At 30.1% G+C, this 18,308-nt stretch overlaps 12 protein-coding genes across 12 annotated transcripts; 5 read left to right on the top strand and 7 right to left on the bottom strand.

Annotated features, from left to right (window-relative positions):
• Positions 1–252: 252 nt before the first annotated feature.
• cubi_03552 (uncharacterized protein) lies at positions 253–2,718 on the bottom strand (the record flags this gene model as incomplete). Its single annotated transcript, XM_029020565.1, has 1 exon — positions 253–2,718. The coding sequence occupies one exon, from the start codon at positions 2,716–2,718 to the stop codon at positions 253–255; it is 2,466 nt and encodes an 821-aa protein (XP_028875009.1).
• An 825-nt stretch (positions 2,719–3,543) lies between these two features.
• Positions 3,544–4,707, top strand: cubi_03551 (RNA-binding protein; the record flags this gene model as incomplete). The annotated part of the gene is made up of 1 exon (XM_029020564.1): positions 3,544–4,707. The coding sequence occupies one exon, from the start codon at positions 3,544–3,546 to the stop codon at positions 4,705–4,707; it is 1,164 nt and encodes a 387-aa protein (XP_028875008.1).
• Positions 4,708–4,710: 3 nt separating this feature from the next.
• cubi_03550 (helicase) lies at positions 4,711–7,467 on the bottom strand (the record flags this gene model as incomplete). Its single annotated transcript, XM_029020563.1, has 1 exon — positions 4,711–7,467. One exon carries the CDS (start codon positions 7,465–7,467, stop codon positions 4,711–4,713), a length of 2,757 nt encoding a protein of 918 aa, XP_028875007.1.
• A 79-nt stretch (positions 7,468–7,546) lies between these two features.
• cubi_03549 (ubiquitin C-terminal hydrolase of the cysteine proteinase fold) lies at positions 7,547–8,230 on the top strand (the record flags this gene model as incomplete). Its single annotated transcript, XM_029020562.1, has 1 exon — positions 7,547–8,230. One exon carries the CDS (start codon positions 7,547–7,549, stop codon positions 8,228–8,230), a length of 684 nt encoding a protein of 227 aa, XP_028875006.1.
• A 22-nt stretch (positions 8,231–8,252) lies between these two features.
• On the bottom strand, positions 8,253–9,443 carry cubi_03548 (endoplasmic reticulum oxidoreductin; the record flags this gene model as incomplete). Its single annotated transcript, XM_029020561.1, has 1 exon — positions 8,253–9,443. The coding sequence occupies one exon, from the start codon at positions 9,441–9,443 to the stop codon at positions 8,253–8,255; it is 1,191 nt and encodes a 396-aa protein (XP_028875005.1).
• A 120-nt stretch (positions 9,444–9,563) lies between these two features.
• Positions 9,564–12,579, bottom strand: cubi_03547 (HEAT repeat-containing protein; the record flags this gene model as incomplete). The annotated part of the gene is made up of 3 exons (XM_029020560.1): positions 9,564–12,093; positions 12,313–12,433; positions 12,480–12,579. The coding sequence occupies 3 exons, from the start codon at positions 12,577–12,579 to the stop codon at positions 9,564–9,566; spliced, it is 2,751 nt and encodes a 916-aa protein (XP_028875004.1).
• cubi_03546 (uncharacterized protein) lies at positions 12,472–12,757 on the bottom strand (the record flags this gene model as incomplete). The annotated part of the gene is made up of 2 exons (XM_029020559.1): positions 12,472–12,564; positions 12,614–12,757. The coding sequence occupies 2 exons, from the start codon at positions 12,755–12,757 to the stop codon at positions 12,472–12,474; spliced, it is 237 nt and encodes a 78-aa protein (XP_028875003.1).
• Positions 12,758–12,800: 43 nt separating this feature from the next.
• Positions 12,801–13,836, top strand: cubi_03545 (uncharacterized protein; the record flags this gene model as incomplete). Its single annotated transcript, XM_029020558.1, has 3 exons — positions 12,801–12,987; positions 13,102–13,314; positions 13,445–13,836. 3 exons carry the CDS (start codon positions 12,801–12,803, stop codon positions 13,834–13,836), a joined length of 792 nt encoding a protein of 263 aa, XP_028875002.1.
• Positions 13,837–13,856: 20 nt separating this feature from the next.
• On the bottom strand, positions 13,857–14,614 carry cubi_03544 (uncharacterized protein; the record flags this gene model as incomplete). Its single annotated transcript, XM_029020557.1, has 3 exons — positions 13,857–14,369; positions 14,428–14,506; positions 14,574–14,614. The coding sequence occupies 3 exons, from the start codon at positions 14,612–14,614 to the stop codon at positions 13,857–13,859; spliced, it is 633 nt and encodes a 210-aa protein (XP_028875001.1).
• Positions 14,615–14,695: 81 nt separating this feature from the next.
• On the top strand, positions 14,696–15,760 carry cubi_03543 (uncharacterized protein; the record flags this gene model as incomplete). The annotated part of the gene is made up of 1 exon (XM_029020556.1): positions 14,696–15,760. One exon carries the CDS (start codon positions 14,696–14,698, stop codon positions 15,758–15,760), a length of 1,065 nt encoding a protein of 354 aa, XP_028875000.1.
• A 141-nt stretch (positions 15,761–15,901) lies between these two features.
• Positions 15,902–16,491, top strand: cubi_03542 (uncharacterized protein; the record flags this gene model as incomplete). The annotated part of the gene is made up of 4 exons (XM_029020555.1): positions 15,902–16,070; positions 16,149–16,200; positions 16,245–16,356; positions 16,405–16,491. 4 exons carry the CDS (start codon positions 15,902–15,904, stop codon positions 16,489–16,491), a joined length of 420 nt encoding a protein of 139 aa, XP_028874999.1.
• Positions 16,492–16,668: 177 nt separating this feature from the next.
• Positions 16,669–18,228, bottom strand: cubi_03541 (uncharacterized protein; the record flags this gene model as incomplete). Its single annotated transcript, XM_029020554.1, has 1 exon — positions 16,669–18,228. The coding sequence occupies one exon, from the start codon at positions 18,226–18,228 to the stop codon at positions 16,669–16,671; it is 1,560 nt and encodes a 519-aa protein (XP_028874998.1).
• Between the last annotated feature and the right edge of the window lie 80 nt (positions 18,229–18,308).

Genomic DNA, 18,308 nt, shown 5'->3' with positions numbered 1-18,308 from the left:
GAACATTTTCTACTCAGATAAAGATCGACTATAGTTTTAACAGTGAGACAAAAATATCAAAAAAAAAAAAAAAATTAATGTAAATTTTAATTAAGAAATCACTTTAAATAAAGTAGGGGGGAGATGCTAATTATTTCTAAATATTAAAACAATAATATACATTTTTAGTTAGAAAATTGCAATAAATTATAATGATACAATTTAAAGTTATATTCAACAAATAAATTGTATTTAAATGTAGTCTGCCCAATTTCAATGCCTATAAACTTCTAGTGTTCGAGTATTTGTCGGTAAGACGGTAATATTACTTGTGCCTTCGTCGATTTTTGGCATCGATTTAAGGTTGTTCAATAAAGATTCGTTTATATAGTTAGCTATAACTTCTGTTTTTGATTCATTAATTAAAGTTTTATCACTACCCTCATGTTTGTCTTCATTATCGATTAAAGAATTTGAGTTGATTTCCGGAGAATTATACTTAGTTTCAGATTTATGTTCGGGCTGATTTGAGCTAAGATTGTTAGAATTTGGTTGAGAGGGTGAAGGCGCTTCCCTTATGTCCGTTTGTATTTGATTCTGAATTAAAGGGGCAATTCCCCCATTTTGGAACTGTTGCCATGAAAAATGAGAACTAGAATTGTTAGGTCCAATATGAGTATTGTTTGAACCTACAGCGGCAGCAGCCGCCGCTGCTGCACCAAACATAAAGAATGGATTGGCAGCCATTAACGCAGCATGAGTAAAATTGCTAATTGGATTTGCTTGGTTTTGCTGGGAATTCTGAACACCAAGGTTCATACCTGTTGCTGCGGCGACTGTTGCAGAAATAGAAGGGTCAATAGGAATACCTCCAGCTATGGATGAAAGAGTAGCAAGATGAAATGGTAATCCCATTTGGTGAGCGGCAGCTGCAGCTGCAGCTGCCGCAGTAGCTGTTAGAATATTTGGTTGTCCAATATTAGATTGAATGACATTATGTTGAACAGTAGTTCCGTGATTAATCATTGATGGAATATTATTTGCCAATATATTCCCTGATGCACTAAATAATGGGTTTGCTCCTGCAATTAAATTGCGAGATGAATCATCAAATCCTGGGATAAATTGATGTACTGCACTAGAATACTGGTCTAATTCTAAAGGAGTTATTGGAGTTGCTGGAGTTGCTGTAGTTGTAGCGTTTGAATTAGAGTAGTTTCGCCTATTTGGAGTTTTAATACCAGAACTATCACCCGATGAATTAATAGTTGATGAACCAACTCTAGGAAGTTCCTCATATAAATGTGCTTGAGTCTTCATACGAACTTCCTCTCTTTTACGACGTAAAAACTCAATAGCTCTTCTTTGTGCCTCCTCAAATCCAAGCTTCCTTGCAGAAAATGTCTTGGACCTTCTTTGATTATCTTCCTTCCAAAATGCAAGCCAAGCCATTTGCCGATTCGACCATGAAACTCCCTTACATCCTGACTTTGGATTTAAAAGACGATTCATAGCATCTTGTCTAGAAGATGTGTTATCTTCATGTTCTTGTGTATTATCCCCAGTTTCATCACTATCACTTCCATCTCTGTTAGAATCAGGGCTGGCATCTTTGTTCAAATTTAGGCTATTGCTTTCTACACTTATATCACTTGCTTTGCTGCTATTGCTATTTACGCCTTGCCATTCTATGGCATTATACGAGTTATCAATATCTTCATTGTCAACTTCTGGTTTCCCCTCAGTTTCATCACTTCCAATACTTTGTTCAAGACTAAAAGAATTGACCGGTGTTTCTTGAAATTCTGAGCCTGCGTCCTCAAATTCAGAATTATGTTTATTTATCTTTGTTAATATGTGTAGTGGTATCTTTTCATTTTCAGTATTGGCCGAATTATATAATGAAGAATGGTCATCCTGTAGAGTGGTATTATTAACTCTACGCTTCTTAATATTTTTTGAAGGAGTTATTTCACCGTTAAGAGTTTGACGAGCTTCTGTTATCGCTGAATCAAGTTCTTCTATAGTAGTATCACGCCATAAATGAGCATTAATAAGCCCGTCACGAAGTAGTTCAAAGTAAAGTAAACAATAGTCGTATCCTTTTTCAGATACCATACTCAAGTTCAGTTTACCTTGAGCCATTTCTAAAAATTCCCCAATTTGTTGTTTAGAAGGAGTTAAATTCCATCTTAAAAAAACATTAGCTCTATCTAGAGCTCTTTGCCTAGAAAGAAACTCAATGGAAGGTGAGTTGTTATTTGTTACGTCTGAGTTGTTAAACCTAATAACTGAATTATCTATATTTTCATTTTCACAATTAGCATTAATAATTTTTGCATTTGGTATGTTTATCTTAACATCAATAGTCTCTGTATCAATTTTCGGATTTTCCTTTACCGATTCTTCAATGGTGCATATTCCATGTATTCCATTAGAACCATTATCTTTGTAAGATACTGAACTATTGAATTCAACTTCAATATTATTTTCAGCTGCAGAAATACCGTCAGTCCTTACTTCATTTCCAATATTAGAAAATCTTTGAGGCGAGACCGAAGTATCCCTATAGCCACTAGCTCCAGTTGTGCTACTACAATTATCATCAAAGTTATCTTCGGCAATAAAAGTTTCACGTGATTCAAAATTTGGTGACTGAACACTCGGCTCAGCCTTATTTAAATCTTGCTCTTGAAACAGTACTGCCTCATCATTATTCATACGGCTTTCACTCTCCATATTTAAATATATAATTTAACATTCAAAAAACTCTTGATAATTCGAGTTTTTAGTATATAATGCAATTATTCAAATTTGTTACAATTTTTAGAACCGACACATAAATTGACAAGTTTTATAATGCATTGTATAACCGCCAGAAAAATTTATTTTTGCTTTTTACTGGCATAAATATAGATGTCTTGTATGTAATATGTATATTTTTATGCTAGTATTAGTCATTAGAAACCATAAGAATTTGCTACCCCTCTATACGTTCCTCTCTCTCCAGCTATGCATTAATAGCGTGTATTTCAAGCATACATAAGATCTGTACGTAGACACAGGTACTAGTGTATCCTCCATTTTCCTTTAACATAACTTTGCCTTGATAATAGTTACTATTGATTTCTGAGACATATATTCAAGCGCCACATTATTGCCCGGTGCCGAATATACGTTTAGTCTTACATGGGGAATCTTTAATTAATAAGATATTGAGAAATAAACAAATTTTTAACTGAGATAGTTAAAACTGAATTAACAAAAACAATACCACTTATTGCACGAAAATATCATTTACTTTGCTTTATATTTTTGAATTTTGTGTAGATTTACTGTAGAAAAAAAGGCTTAACAATTAATTAGAAAAAGCTGTTCAGGAATTGTAACTAATCTTTTAAAAGCTGTTAGACTACTATATTTTAAATGATCTTTATCTCTTTTATTCTGTTCCTTTTTTTTCATTTTTATTTTTTGCATTAAATAGAGATGAACTGTTACGCGCAATTGCAAAAAAAATAGTTAATTCTTACAAAGTTTTTCATAATAAATATAATATTTAAAATGACTGAAATTAAGAAGATTCATTCCCGTTCACCTTCTCCTATTAGAGAAAGTTTCGAATCTAAAAAGATTAAAGTAGATTTACCTGTGACTGGAGAAGAAACTAAGTATTTATTGATTAAACAACTCGAGTACTATTTCTCAGATGAAAACCTCAGAACAGACTCGTTCTTCCAAAATACAATGCGTTCAGACCCCAAAAATCGTCTACTTGTATCCTACCTTTTAAATTGTTCGAAAATCAAGAATTTGGGCATTACTAAAGAAGAAGAAATAATAGATGTACTTAAGGGTCATGAGATGATTTTTGTTGAATTCAACGAGGATGGAAAGGCAATGATTAAACTAAACAAAAACCTGCCCAATCTGGAGCCAAAGAAAAAAACAAAAGAAAAGAGTTCTTCAATAAATGGTAAAGATCTTCATGCTGGAGGTTGTATTTTAAAGATAACAAACCTTCCGGAAACTGCCTCTTGGTCAACCGTTAAAGATTCTTTAAAAGAGAAACTTAAAGATTTACAGCCTGAAAGCCAGAATTTAATAAGATACGTTTCTCAAACAACTCAGGATGGTACATGTTTTATTTTACTTAAGCCATTTAAAAATGATCAATTAATCATTAAAAATATGGAATTAACTCTTGGTGAAGAAAACGTTCCTATTTCATTGGCAAATCAAGATGAGGCAAGGAAAATAATAAATTCAGTTTTTCCAAAACACATACAAAAGGAAAGAGAAAAGGAACTCAATAAACAGAAAATGGCATTTACAGCAATGCCTATAATTGTAGGTGGTCAAACATTTGCGTCAATAGAACATTTAAGGCGTTGTATTAAAGAAGTTCTAGAGCAATCCGAGGTTAATACTACTTTTGAAAAAGACAGTTTAACATACAAAGTTCTTATTTCAATTTTGGACTATCATCCAAGACGTGAGGAGAAAATCAAAGGAATTGAATCAATTTGTATCAAGAACCACGAAAATTCCTCTGGCAAAGATGATTTATGTAATAAGTGCTTCTACATTATCAGAAAATCCCCAGATGGTATTGAAGAATTTGAAGATTTCAGTGTAAATAAATGCCTGCAACAATTGTCTAGAAACCCTCCATTATCGTCAAAATCAGAAGCATTGGATGAAACTGGCACTTCCAAATGTTGTTAACCATTAATGAAATTTTATCCAATTTTTTCCTGTAACTATTCTTGGACATTGTTTAATTAATTCTTTTTTCTTTGAAACTCTATTATAAGTGGGAAGATTAGCATCTTGAATAAAGGGTGAAGGCTTTCCAACGTTAAGTGGGACACTAATAAGAAGTCTTTCTTTTGCTCTTGTAAAGGCTACGTATGCAATCCTTCTTTCTTCTTCTGAAATAATCTCATTAAACTCGTTTTTCAATTCCAAATATTCAGTTTCTCTATATAATGGGAATATCTTATCTATAAATTTGGGGATAAAAACAACTTTCCACTCAAGACCCTTTGCCTTGTGAATAGTTGATAAAGATATTTTTTCTCCCTTTTTAATTTGTAATAAACCATTTGAGGCATCTTGTAAAAAACAAAGTAAGCATTCATAGCCAGTAGGTTGTTCTTCATTAGGTGTATAAGGTTCTGAATATTTTAAAAGCGCTGAGATTGAATTAAAGATGCTCAATTTTCTCATATTTGCTTTCTCAGAATTTGCAATTTTATAATTCAAATTAGTAAATGAATTGGATGGAGATATTTTTTTTTTTTTAAAGTCTTTATTATTTATATCTCGATAATCTAGATTCATTTTTTTTACAATTTCATTAATTATTTCTCGCACAGAAACCTTATTTTTAACGAATTTTTTTAAGTCGTCTACTGATTCTAAGAACAATTTGATCGAATTTATCGTCTTCTTATATAGGCTGTGATCAAATTTAGACCTTATTTCCAATTTATTTGATACTAGCATTCTACACACATTCATTATTGATTTATATGTGTTTGTTTGTTCATTAATGAAACCATTACTTAATTCACAAATCCCGTTTAATGGCTGAGTGGATTTTCTCATTAGCGAAATTCCTTGAGCACCATAATCTTCAATTAACTTTATAGCATTATCGCCAATACCTCTTTTAGGACGATTACATACTCTCAAAAAGCAATCATCAGCTGTTTCGTCAACTATCAGTCTACAATATGACAATATATCCAATATTTCTGTTTTGCTTAGTAAATCAGATGTAGATTTTGGATTACTTCTGGAAGTATTTTCCATTGGAAAAATAATTTCAAGTGATTTAAATTCATTTAATTGATTAATATCAAAATTCAATAAATCATTGGAGATCATTTTGAACCAGTTTTTTTCTTGATTTATATTTTCCGTATCTTGAAACATTTCTATACAACTAATTAAAAATTGCTTATCACTGAATAATTTTTCGATGTAAAAAAGGGTATCATTTGTTCTTGCCAGAATAGCGAAATCACTCCATGAATAATTGTATTTTATTTTGAATAATAGAATGGTAGAGGCAATCCATTGCATTTCATCGATTTGTTTTGAAAAATAATAAACTGCTGGTTCTATTCCAGGGCCATTGTTACTTGTTAATGACTTAATTATTCTGGATTTATTATTTTTAATAAGATAATTTGAAACTGCGATAATAGATTTTGAGGATCTAAAATTTGTAGTTAAATAAACTAAACTAAAGTTTTGTTTGAATATTGAAGAAAATTGTGAGAAAACTCCAGTGTCAACACCTCTCCAACTGTAGATAGCTTGGTCATCGTCCCCAACTACAGTAATGCCACCCTTTTTCAAACTTTCATTTTCCAAAAATTCCTCTAATCCGAACTTTCTTTTTTTATTTTGACTTCTAGTTAGAAGTTCCAATATTTTAAACTGTAATTTAGAAGTATCCTGAAATTCATCACAAAATATATAAGGGTATGAATCCTGAATTTCCTCTCTAATTTTAATATTGTTTTCTAATAATCTCAGTGTGAGTATAATTAAATCAGTATAATCTAGTAAATATGGCTTATTCATTGCCATTTTTTTTGTATATGAAAGGTAAACGCCAAATAATTTGTGATTACCATTAACATCATCTATCGTACATTCATTCTTATTTATATATTTCTTTATTTTCAATAATTTGATTATCTTTAATATTTTCTCAAGTTCGTTTTTTGTAGACTGCCCATCATCATCTGTTTCTTTCTTTAAAAAGTTTAAATTATTATTTAAATTTTTTAATTGTTCAATTTCAACACTGCGAGTTTTATCACCAACTTCGTCATCTTCATTATCGCCATCGAAGTCATCTCGTTCAATTTCATCGTAATTGATTGGGTCAAAAATTAGCGAAGAATAATCTGACAATTTAGATGAAACTGTATTAAAATCTTCAGATATACATGATTTTAGTAATTTAAATGCCATTTCCTTATCAATAATTGTAATATCTTTTGGCAAATCAATGAAAGTGCCATATTCTTTAAGAACTTTCCAACAAAATGAGTGAATGGTGCCAATGAATATTTCTGGTGTTGAAATAAAATCTGATAAATACTTATCATTTTGTGAACTACTCTTTAAATTCTTCAATTTTGCATACATAATTTTTGCTGAAGATGTGTAAATAGTCGAAACTCTACTTTTAAGTTCATTTGCTGCTTTTCTAGTGAATGTCAATGCGAGTATTGGCGAATAACCACTTAATAAAAAACGAACAATTCTAGATGTTAATGTTGCAGTTTTCCCAGTCCCTGGGCCAGCAACAATTAACAATGAGCTTTCATGGTTCATAAACACTGCTTTTTTTTGCTCACAAGTCAAACGCCCGAACAACATGCTATGAATTTTTTCATCTTTTTCAAAATTTGTTAGAGAATTTCTGTTTAGTTCTTTGATTTGTTCATTAAATTTGCTCATGGTATACTATTTTTTATATTATACATTTTTGTTAAAAGTGCTATTTCAACTTTTCCGCCAGCTAAAAAAATTGTTAATCATGAATAATAAAAACAAAATATGGAAACCTCTAATTTCTGACCCAAAAATATTGGAGGAGTATTCTACTGGATTGGGCGTTAAATCTCAAATTTGTTTCGTAGATATTTATAGTACAGAAGAAACTGAATTGGATATTTATGATATAAATCCTATTTCATTAATTATTTTAGTACCAACTAACGATGAAAAAATTTGTAAAAAGAGAGATGAATTTGGATATAAAATAACTGGCTACCAAAAAGTTTGGTTCATGAAACAATACATTCAGAACTCTTGTGGTGCCGTCGCACTTTTGCATTCAATCCTAAATAATAATTTGATAGAACTAGAAGAGGAAAGTATTGCTAAGACATTGTTAAATTTAAAGAGTGAATCAAACGATCTAGCAAAAGAAAGAGGTTTGTATTTGATAAATAATAAGAAGATTGAGTATTTACATGAAAAATTGTCATCAAGAGACATTTCTAACGATTGTTTTGTAACAGAATTTCATTATATTTCTTTTGTAAATATTAATGGAAATATTATAGAATTAGATGGAAGACTCCCTTGTCCAATAAGCCACGGAGTTTTTAAAAGTGGTGAATTTCTTAAAAGCTCATTAAAAGTTATAAAAGAAAAATTTATTTATCCATTAGGTATAGATGGTAAAGTAGCTATTATTGCAGTCTGTATAAAATAGCACAAAGTTAAATATGTTTCCATTATTGTTCTTTCTTCTTAGTTGCAAAATTTTTCTTTTGATTTAAATATGAAGCAATCTTATATTTGAAGCAGAAGAAAAAAATAACTGTGATAAATAATGAAAAAACCCAAAATATCCTTACTCTAAAAGTGAATAAATCAATTGTTGTAATTGAAGTTGAAAATATATAAAGCCCATTTAGATAAGTTACGAAGTATATGGGGTCTAATGAAATGTTTTTTGAACCTCCTAAAGCCTTCACTGCCAAATCAAGTGTATTACATTTAATTGTGCCATGTAATATACACTTTTCGCATTCAACACAGCCTAGTGCAGAAATAAATGTTTTGAAAAATCTTTCAAGTTTTGGAAGAGATTGAGGAGGAATAACGTTATTTTGGTATTTTGGTTTGCATGAGTAATAAAGATTTTTGTCAAAAATTTTTCTAACTTCTTCTTTTAATTTAATGTTTTCCGCTGAATTATCTAAGTTTTCCATAAACTTTTCGAATGAAGGACCCAATATACAAATTGAACGTACAATATAATAAAATGTGACTAGAAGGTTTACTCCTCTTTCTTCAAATATTGCAAATTTATTCATGAAATTAGATAAACTATAGTCATAATAATCTCCACGAATTTTTCTATGTCTTTCCGATGCATGAATAGCAATGTTACTCTGGATTCCTGATATTAACTTTTTAAGTAGAGGAAAGTTAACTTTTTCTATTTCATAATATATTTTACGCCAAATTTCCTCGCCTTTATACTGTGTGTTTGCAGGTGGGTTCTTAAGCATATCTACCTTTGTTTTCTTTTCATTACAATTGCCGTTGTCAATAAAATTTATTTCACCAGCCTTGTCAATTCCAAATAGAGTTGAAGAAAGATCACTTTCATTTCCCATGACCTGGCATTTTCCAATATCCCCACAAGAGTTCCTTTTGTTCTTTTCAAAAATGCAAACAGGAGATAAATCAAGTGCAAAAATTCGAACTGAATTCATAGTTATAATTCTCTCCATTTTTTCTTGTAGTATCAATGCATCTTGAAACAACTCATCAGTTGTTGGGAAACTGTTTAACCGTAGCTCTGGACGAAATCCATTTTTCTGTAATGGCTTAAATAGATAAATTATATTCCCGTCTCTAATAAGTTCTAATACTGTTAAATAAAATGACAATATATGAGTTATTATTAAACGCATTCTCAATTTTCAAGCAAAAATCTCTAACTTGGAAACAAAATGTGTTCAAATGGCGGTTTTTGACCCCAGATTAACTTAATGATCAGTAAATATCCTAAATCTACTATTAGTGGTGGCTCTTTATTTACTAATTTCCGGAAATATATCTAACTTTGATTCAATTTCTTTTGAAAGAGAAACTAATTCAAAATTTGAGCTTCCTATGATCTGTTTTAGCGCAAATAAATATGTATTTATCCCTTGCCTAACTCGAATTTCGAAAAGTTCACTCCGATCACTCATTTCCAAAATATTTCTCATTGTAATTAGCAAATCTTCGGACATTTTTGCTATTTCTTCAAGAGTTTTTTTCTCATTAGAAAGGTTACTGTTTGGGATGGAGAGTGCAGTGCCAAGTATCTCGAATAGTAAAAGAAATTGATCAAATGAATGGTTAATATCATTCGCAATGTAATTAATTTTTCGAAAAATAATTAGAATGAGTTCATAGAAAGATTTTTCATTCTTAATTATTGCCAAACAGTATATTAATAATTTTTTTGTTAATTGTTTCGTGTCCAATTCTATTTCAAGCGAAGTTTCATTAATGTGAGTATTTAAAATACTGTTTGCTAGTTTTTCTATGCAACTTATTAATGAGGAATTATTTGAAAAGTATACTCTTATTTCATTGTAAATCAATATGTTTAAAAGCGTATTGAGAGAAAAAGCTCCAATATCTTTTGGGATGAGTTTGGCTTCCAAATTTGCGTTTATTATTTCGTGATCTGTTATTAACTTATTAGATAATAATTTACAAGCGTTATCCACCAAAATGGGAATAATATTATCTAATAGCTTCCAATTCTTTGATAACAAAATAATTGTACCTAGCTTTGTTCTCGCACTCTTTTCATCTAATCTATTTCTGAAAACTGCCAAAGAATGATTCCAGAGCTCAGATATAAGTTTTTGAGAGAATTTTGGATAAAAACTTGAGTTCAATACAGTTTGGTGTTGTAATAACTGCAGTATACTTACCCAAATCTTATCATTTGGATCAATTTTTAGTAAAAAATCATCATTGCAGGCATTTGTAAAATATTTAATAGCAATTTGGGTCGTGTTTCTTCTTTTCTTATCGTTGTAGTTAGAAATATAGCAAACCTCTTGATTCGATTCCACTAAAGATATTTGATTTGAGAAAACTATTGACAAAATTTCTTTGCTGGATGCCAACAGAATTTTTGCCTTGTTGTAGGTAATTTTATTTTTTTGATAGTTTTCAATTGTTGTTGTAATTATGAGTACTGCTAAACGCAACAAATCAGAATTTTGAATATTTTTTCCAATGGTTTCATCCACAAAAATTTTCAGACTACAAAAGTATCCAATCATTCCTATTGGACAAAGATCACAAAAAAAGTAGCAGTTTTTGAGTTGCTCCTTTGCCCTTTCAATAAAAATTGAAGGGTTTAACAATTCTGCAAGTACCCTTGCAACTTTTAAAGATTCAAAAACAGAATCCTGATCGTTTGAAAAAATGTCATTTATTAATATATTGGAATTTTCACACAATTTTCCATATTTCATAAAATAAGTGGATTGTCTAACCTGATAAATAATGAACTCCTTGGAGATTCTGGAAAGTATTTGTTTTTTTGAAATGATTTGTGAATAGTCAAACCCTTGAATCCTAGAAATTTTTAAAATGAGCAAGGCGACGGAATACCTAACTTCAATGTCAAGATCATGCAGATATGCAAATATATTCGGCAAATAGCCCTTCATTATATTTTGTGATAATGGATTGTTTATGATAGCATTCATTCCATTTATTACTGCGACTCTAGCACTACTTGAATTTTTGTCTTTAATAGATTTTGTTGAAAGTGTTGATAAAATTTCATGGATTCTTTCTATTGGAGTTATTTCCCAATACAGTGTTAATATTCGGGAAACAGATTGTATAGCCGCTATTCTTACTTCAGAATGGCTGTCAACAAGCAAGTTCTGTATTATTGAAAACTGGTTATCTAGTTCAGAATTATAAACTCCAGTAGATAGTGACGGATCAATTAGTGGGAATAACATTGCAAGCAGGGCAGTTGTATTAAGCCTGACTTTCCAATTAGCAACTGAAAGGTATCTCCAAATTATTGGATCATATAGCCTTAACAACAACTTATTTACTCGAACATCATCACGGTTAGTATGAAAACTGTGCAAAATCAACCTCATCCTAAGAGCAATTACGGGGTTCAGCTTAATTGACCCCATACAAAAAGTTTTCTGTATTACTTCCTCAAGATTTTGCATTTTTTTTTCGTCATTTTGGCTAATATATTCTATCCAAAGCATATATAAAATTTTACCATAACAGATTAATAGATTTGAACTTAGCTTGGGAACAAAAGATTTTATTATTTCACTTAATTCGTTATGTGTATCAAGATTTAGTTTTGATATCACCTTCGAAATAAAAGTTTGTCCTTCGACATTTTTTACAATTGCTGAGGAATTTAAACAGTAAATAAATATATCTCTTAATTCTTCGTAACTTTTGGTTATAATAAATTCATCGAATGATTTGTTGTAAAAACTTATTTCTGTGATTCGAATACAACTCTTTTTTTTAATGTGAATTTGATTCATGCTATATATTTTTATCCTAAAAAAAAATGATATTTTTATAATCAAAATCACTGCATACCTTGCGTGTGTTTATAGCTATCTAGACTCTAATCCTGTTAAATTTTGACATATATGCTATTACAATTTGTTTTAATATACATGTTATTGAGATGTGGGGATAAGGGCGCAATGAATCAGAATATGTAAAAATACTAGACACGTATTTATAAATTAACAAAAAATGATTGAAAATTACTCTCTTACCAAATCTACTATGTTTTTATTAATTGTATGTTTGAATTCATTAATATTTCTAGAATTTATCTCAATATCGTCTGTATTAATGCTCGTTAATATGGGTCTTTTAAACAATTTGCCTTTGCTGAATTAGTTTAAACAAAACGATCTATAATAATTACTTACACAAATATGATGATATTGATGCGCATATTTCATCTTCTCCCAATATTGAGGATGATGCAAAGTTGTCGGATGCACTTTTATTGTCCTTGAAATTTGACATTTATTGACAGAAAAGATTGATATTCGTAACTTACTAATACGGGAAACGTTGCGCATAAAAATTCAATATTAGGGTGTTTGCCAATCCATACATAAAATGAAATCCCAAAATCTATAAGAATTACACGTATTTTTTCGCCTTCGAATTCAATAGTTTGTTTTTTTATTTTCAATTCCATTTTTGTGAATTATTTCGATGGCGGAAACTTATTTATGTTAAATATGAATTTAATTGAAATATATATTGATGGAATTAAATTTTCGTATTCTCTGATTATTTTAATATTCACAATTTTAATTTGGTTTAGTTTTAGCAAATTTAAAAAAGGTGAAAATGGGTTTTCTCTTGTAGCAGATAAAAATTTAAAGTGTCACTCTGATTATAAAATGACGATTTGTATAAGACAAGGTAAGTTGAATACAAAAATTTTCGAACAATGATTAAATATATATATATATATATATATAGATTTAGGAATGGGTAAAGGAAAAATTGCTTCACAATGTGGGCATGCAGTATTAGGTGCTTATAAAAAAGCGATAAAAAAATATCCCAAGATGGTAGAAAGCTGGGAGAGATCCGGGCAAGCTAAAGTTGTGCTAAAAGTATCTCCCAAAGAATTATTTGAATCTGAGAGGAGAGCAAAAGAAAAAAATATTACAAGCTGTTTAATCAAAGATGCTGGAAGGACACAGATTTCACCAGGAGAATATACTGCAGTTGCAATTGGCCCTGGTCCATCGGAATTAATCGATGAAATTACAGGAGAATATAAACTTTTGTAATTTGTAGTGAAAACTAAGTTAATTCTATCTTTTATTTATTCTAAAAAATTTTAAGTACTTAATGCGCCTTTTAAAATTAGGATTTTACAATAAAGAAATAATTATGTCACTAAATATTCTTCCTTTTCAAATACTATTTAATGGAAAATTACCGAAGAAAAATCCTTTCAACCAGCATGATCAAAGTATAAAATCGCCGGCAAAATTTGGTGAAAAAGTAATTAATTCGAATATAAGTGCATCTTTTCGTGGAAGGAGACTTAATGGAAGAATGATTGATATTAGTAAATCAAACCATTCAATATTAATTTTATCTAAGAATGATTCAAGAAAAGAATTAGATATAAATATTGAAAAATCTTTGAATCAAGTAACATACTGGAATTATGATGACGAAATTAAAAATTTTGACGACGTTCCTCAATTTCTGAATGCTATTCACTATTTCAATACTCTGAATAGAGAAACTTAAAAAAAAAAATCAGAATTTAATTAATACCTATTTCTTCTTAAAACCTGTTTTCTATACCACTTTTTTGCGCCTTTTAACTTTGCCTTATGTATCTCAAAGTACTTTTTATTCATCCACTTTTGTGTTTCTGAATCATTAATTAGTTCATGTAGAAGAGACGTTCCAGACATTTTCTTATTAGATCTAAAGGTTGAAGAGTCGCTAGATATACCTGTTCTCGTCTTATTGTTGTCGATTACGACTCCAAAATTAAACTTAAACGAATTTTTTTTAATTAGCTTTTCAGACTTATAAAATCTACCGGGCCCAGTAGAACTTCTTAGCTGTAAAGCCAAAAGCTCGTACTTGTCTTCTTCTGTTTTCTCGTAATCAGGAAAATTAAACCAAGATGATGATTCAGATTGTTTATCTCTCATTTTACTCCCTATTTCAACATTGTCAAATTTACATACCAAATCAGACTCTAATTTATACGCAGGTATTACACTCAATCCATCATCTATTAACTCATGTTTTTTTATTTCAATAGTGCCCTTAAATTTTAAGTAAATAACATGATTGTTTTAACCTTATTTAAAACTGTAAACTTACTGAAGGTTTTTGAGTATCAAATCCATTACTTTCGAAAGATGATAAATAAACATCATTCAAACCCAAAGGTAAAGTAAGACTAAACATTAAAATTTGAAGGTAAAGTATAACAAGTAACAATAAGTTAATTTTTATACATAACTTACCTCGAAAATTCTGCTTTTTTATCTAATTTATGCATAATCATATATTTTTAAAATAATATTTTCTAGAATTACATTGCGCCAAAATTCGACAATAAATTTATGTTAAACTTCCAATTAATATTATGAAGAAAATATCAAGTAGAATTGCAATTTTCTTCGGTGGATTTATGTTTGGTATCCTATTTAAGGATAGCTTCCGGAATTTTGCTAAGCTAACAATAAGTCATTTAAAATCTATTTTTTCGGCAATTTTTTATATAAAAAACAATTCAATTGATTTCGAATACCAAGTTTATTCAAACTCCCCAGTTGAAAACTGTGTAGGAGTAGATTCTCCGGATGCAGGAATAGCGGATTCATGCTCAGGATGCCCAAATGCATCGATATGTGCGTCTGGACAAGCAAATAAAAGACAAGAGAAAATTGAAAACTTATCCAAAATAAAAAATATTATTTTGGTTCTATCTGGTAAGGGAGGTGTCGGAAAATCAACTATATCTGCGCAAATATCGTGGTGCCTATCATCAAAAAAATTCAATGTTGGACTTTTAGATATTGACATTTGTGGTCCATCTGCACCAAAAATGATGGGAGTGCAAAACAACGATGTACATATTTCTGCAAACGGGTGGTCCCCAGTATATGTTAATGATTATCTCTCAGTTATGTCGACTGCATTTCTACTTCCTCAGAGCGATGATGCTGTAATTTGGAGAGGCCCAAAAAAAAATGGTCTAATTAAGCAATTTCTTTCTGATGTAGTTTGGGGTGAATTAGACTTCTTAATAATTGATACTCCTCCCGGTACTTCTGATGAGCACCTTTCGATCGTTTCATATTTAAAAGGTTCGAACGTTAATGGAGCGATTATTGTAACCACACCACAAGAAATTGCATTGCAAGATGTTAGAAAGGAAATTAATTTTTGTAAGAAAGTAGATCTAAATATACTTGGGGTTGTTGAGAACATGGGACGAATTTTTAAAAATGCTGAGCATGATTCCTCAGTTAAAGATATGTGTGATAGTATGCAGGTAGAATATCTCAATAAAATCCCATGGGATGAAGAATTGTTATTTGTATGCGATTTGGGTCATTCTATTTGTGAAAAATTCCCCCAATCACCTTCTTCAACAGAAATTAAAAAATTAGTCGATATAATAATTAGCCATTCAATTAATATTTAGAAAAATTTATTTAATTTCCCAAAATTACTATTTTTTTCATGTGCCCACATTCCAATTAATTCCCCACAGTAGTGCAGGTGCATGCAACCGAAATTTCCATATATTACTTTTAGAATCAAGAGTATATTAGCAGTATTTGATATGAGAGCCCTTTTTTTAACTATTATTTGCATAATATTTTCACTTTCTTTTGCTATTCCAGGTCAAATTGAACCAGTGACAGGCACTTCAAATATTGTAGGTGACCTGAAATCAGCAGTTAATAAAATGAGAGAAATTCTTGTTCAAGCTCCAGAATCAAATCTACAGGGTAAGAATTTTGCCTAATATCATTTAAAAAAACTTTATTTTGGCAATGCAGAAAAACTTCAAGCTTTTATTTCATTAGGAGAGTTGGAAAACGATATTCAAAAGGTATCTAATATATTCAAAAACAAAAGGTAAGTCTTTTCTCTCATTTGCGAATAAATTCACCGATTTTTAGGTTATTATTGATACAATCTTCTGATGATATTGAAGAAGACAATGATGAGGAAGAAGATGAAAGTAAGGATTTGAGCCAAGGCTCAGAAAACCAGGAAGACACACCCACACCAGTAAGTATTTAAAGTTTAGCAATATGCTCATATAATCAATTCTAGGAGGAAGCAGAAGAACTATTGAAACAACTAACAACTAAAATTTGGAAAACTACTGATGAAATTTTGCGTGCTCATACTGGTATTTCGTAAGTTAGAAAATAATTATTTGTTTTTTCTTAATTCTGTAAAGTGGATTGGTAGGCGCAATTCCAACTAAAACTATTTCATAATGGAGATTATTTAAACTTAAAGTATAGAAATTTCTTACAAATTAGAAAAAAACTAACGTTTTATATACTTTTAAATGTTTTCAAATATAATTATAATTCAATTATTTAAATTGGAATTCGAATTTTCCGAAAATTTCATATCTTCAGAGCTTAACCTCGAACTATTTAAAATATTGTTTAAATTTGAACCACGTTCAGTACCTTTCTTTATAGCTGAAACTTCGCTTCCTAAAGCTTTCTCTGAATTAATATAAATTGTTCCATCATTACTTGAGCTTCTAGAGAATTTGGAGTGAGGCATGATATAGAATTCTTTTTCCATTCTTTTACGATATTCAATAGCCCTTTGTCTAGCACCTTCATCTCCAAATTGAAAAACGGAAAATCCTTTTGTTTTAACGCGTCCATTTTCTTTCCAATTTGCACGCCAAAGCTTACGTATTTTGTCGAAATATACGCCTTGAATATCACCATTCCTCCTCGGCCTTTTCTTAGGTTGTATTGTAAGGTGTTCATTTGATGCATCATTTACTGAATTTAGTTTATTTTTAGTATTATTCACAACAGCGGCTGCTACTGCCACAGCTTGAATATGTTGAAAGGCAGCCATTATTGGAACTGCAATGTTACATTCTGTGGGTGAAAGTGATGATGTTGTGCAGGTTGATCCATATGGCGAAGAGACTTTAGAATTCGAATTACAATAATTCGAAATCATAAATGTATTATTAATAACTTCATTAGTATTATAATCATCCGAAAAAGTGGTTTCCTTATTAAATAACTCATTTGTTAGCTTCATGTCTTCTGAAGATTTTTCAATATCAATTGAAAAATTCTCGTGTTTTTTAATGTCAGAAAAATAGATATTTTTATTCACTGAATTGAAAATATTATCAAATAAAATATTAAGATTGTCTTTTGATTGTACTGAACTGATTGTGTCATTTTCAAATTTTGAAAATGGAACGAAATTTTTTTCATTGATTCCTGCTATTCCCAACCCTGAACACTCTTTATTTTCATTAATTATTCCATGAAAAAGGTTAGAATTGTATTTATCAGGAGATAAATTCGGTCCTATTTTATTCTCAAGCAATATTTTTTGTTTTTCTTCAACTAGAACATTGGGAATATTTATTGTCTGTGTATTTTGAAACATAACAATTGGAGTTTGAGAGCTAGTAATTATATTCCCTTGTATATTTGAGTTCAATTCAAAATTAGATGAAGAATATTCGGGTTCTGAAATTTTTCTATATTCATCAAGTTGTTTAATGATCGGTCTTAGAATAAATATAGGTGTTGAAGAAGGGCGTAAATTCCCTAAGCATCTAAAAATTAATCTATAAGCATGAAGATCCTTAAAGTTGCAAGCACCAATTATTCGCTTCCAATGAAAATAAAAGTTTTCTTTAAACGAACCCCATGTAGGAATTAGATTATAAATCTCCAATAGAATGTCAAACAATTCAGTTTGCAGCTGCATAAATATTTCATCTTTTCCATTACTTAGCAAATTCGCGTTTCCTTGTAATGTATCCCTCATTTTCGGATTACAGTTTTGGGAAATTAGGTTCATATCTAAATCTTCCTTTTTCTGTAGATCTCGAGTGTTCTCATCCTTTAAATGTAAGTCATTATTCGTCTCTGTCATTATTCATACTTGTAGTTTTAATTATAAAATGAACAATCCTTTAATATAATACAGAATAATTAATTTCTTCAATACAAATT

The sequence above is a fragment of the Cryptosporidium ubiquitum genome (genome assembly GCF_001865345.1).
Source record: "Cryptosporidium ubiquitum isolate 39726 chromosome Unknown contig_3, whole genome shotgun sequence".
Lineage (NCBI taxonomy): Eukaryota > Apicomplexa > Conoidasida > Eucoccidiorida > Cryptosporidiidae > Cryptosporidium > Cryptosporidium ubiquitum.
Note: the sequence above shows the minus strand (reverse complement) of the source record. Positions and strands in the feature narration are given on the sequence as shown.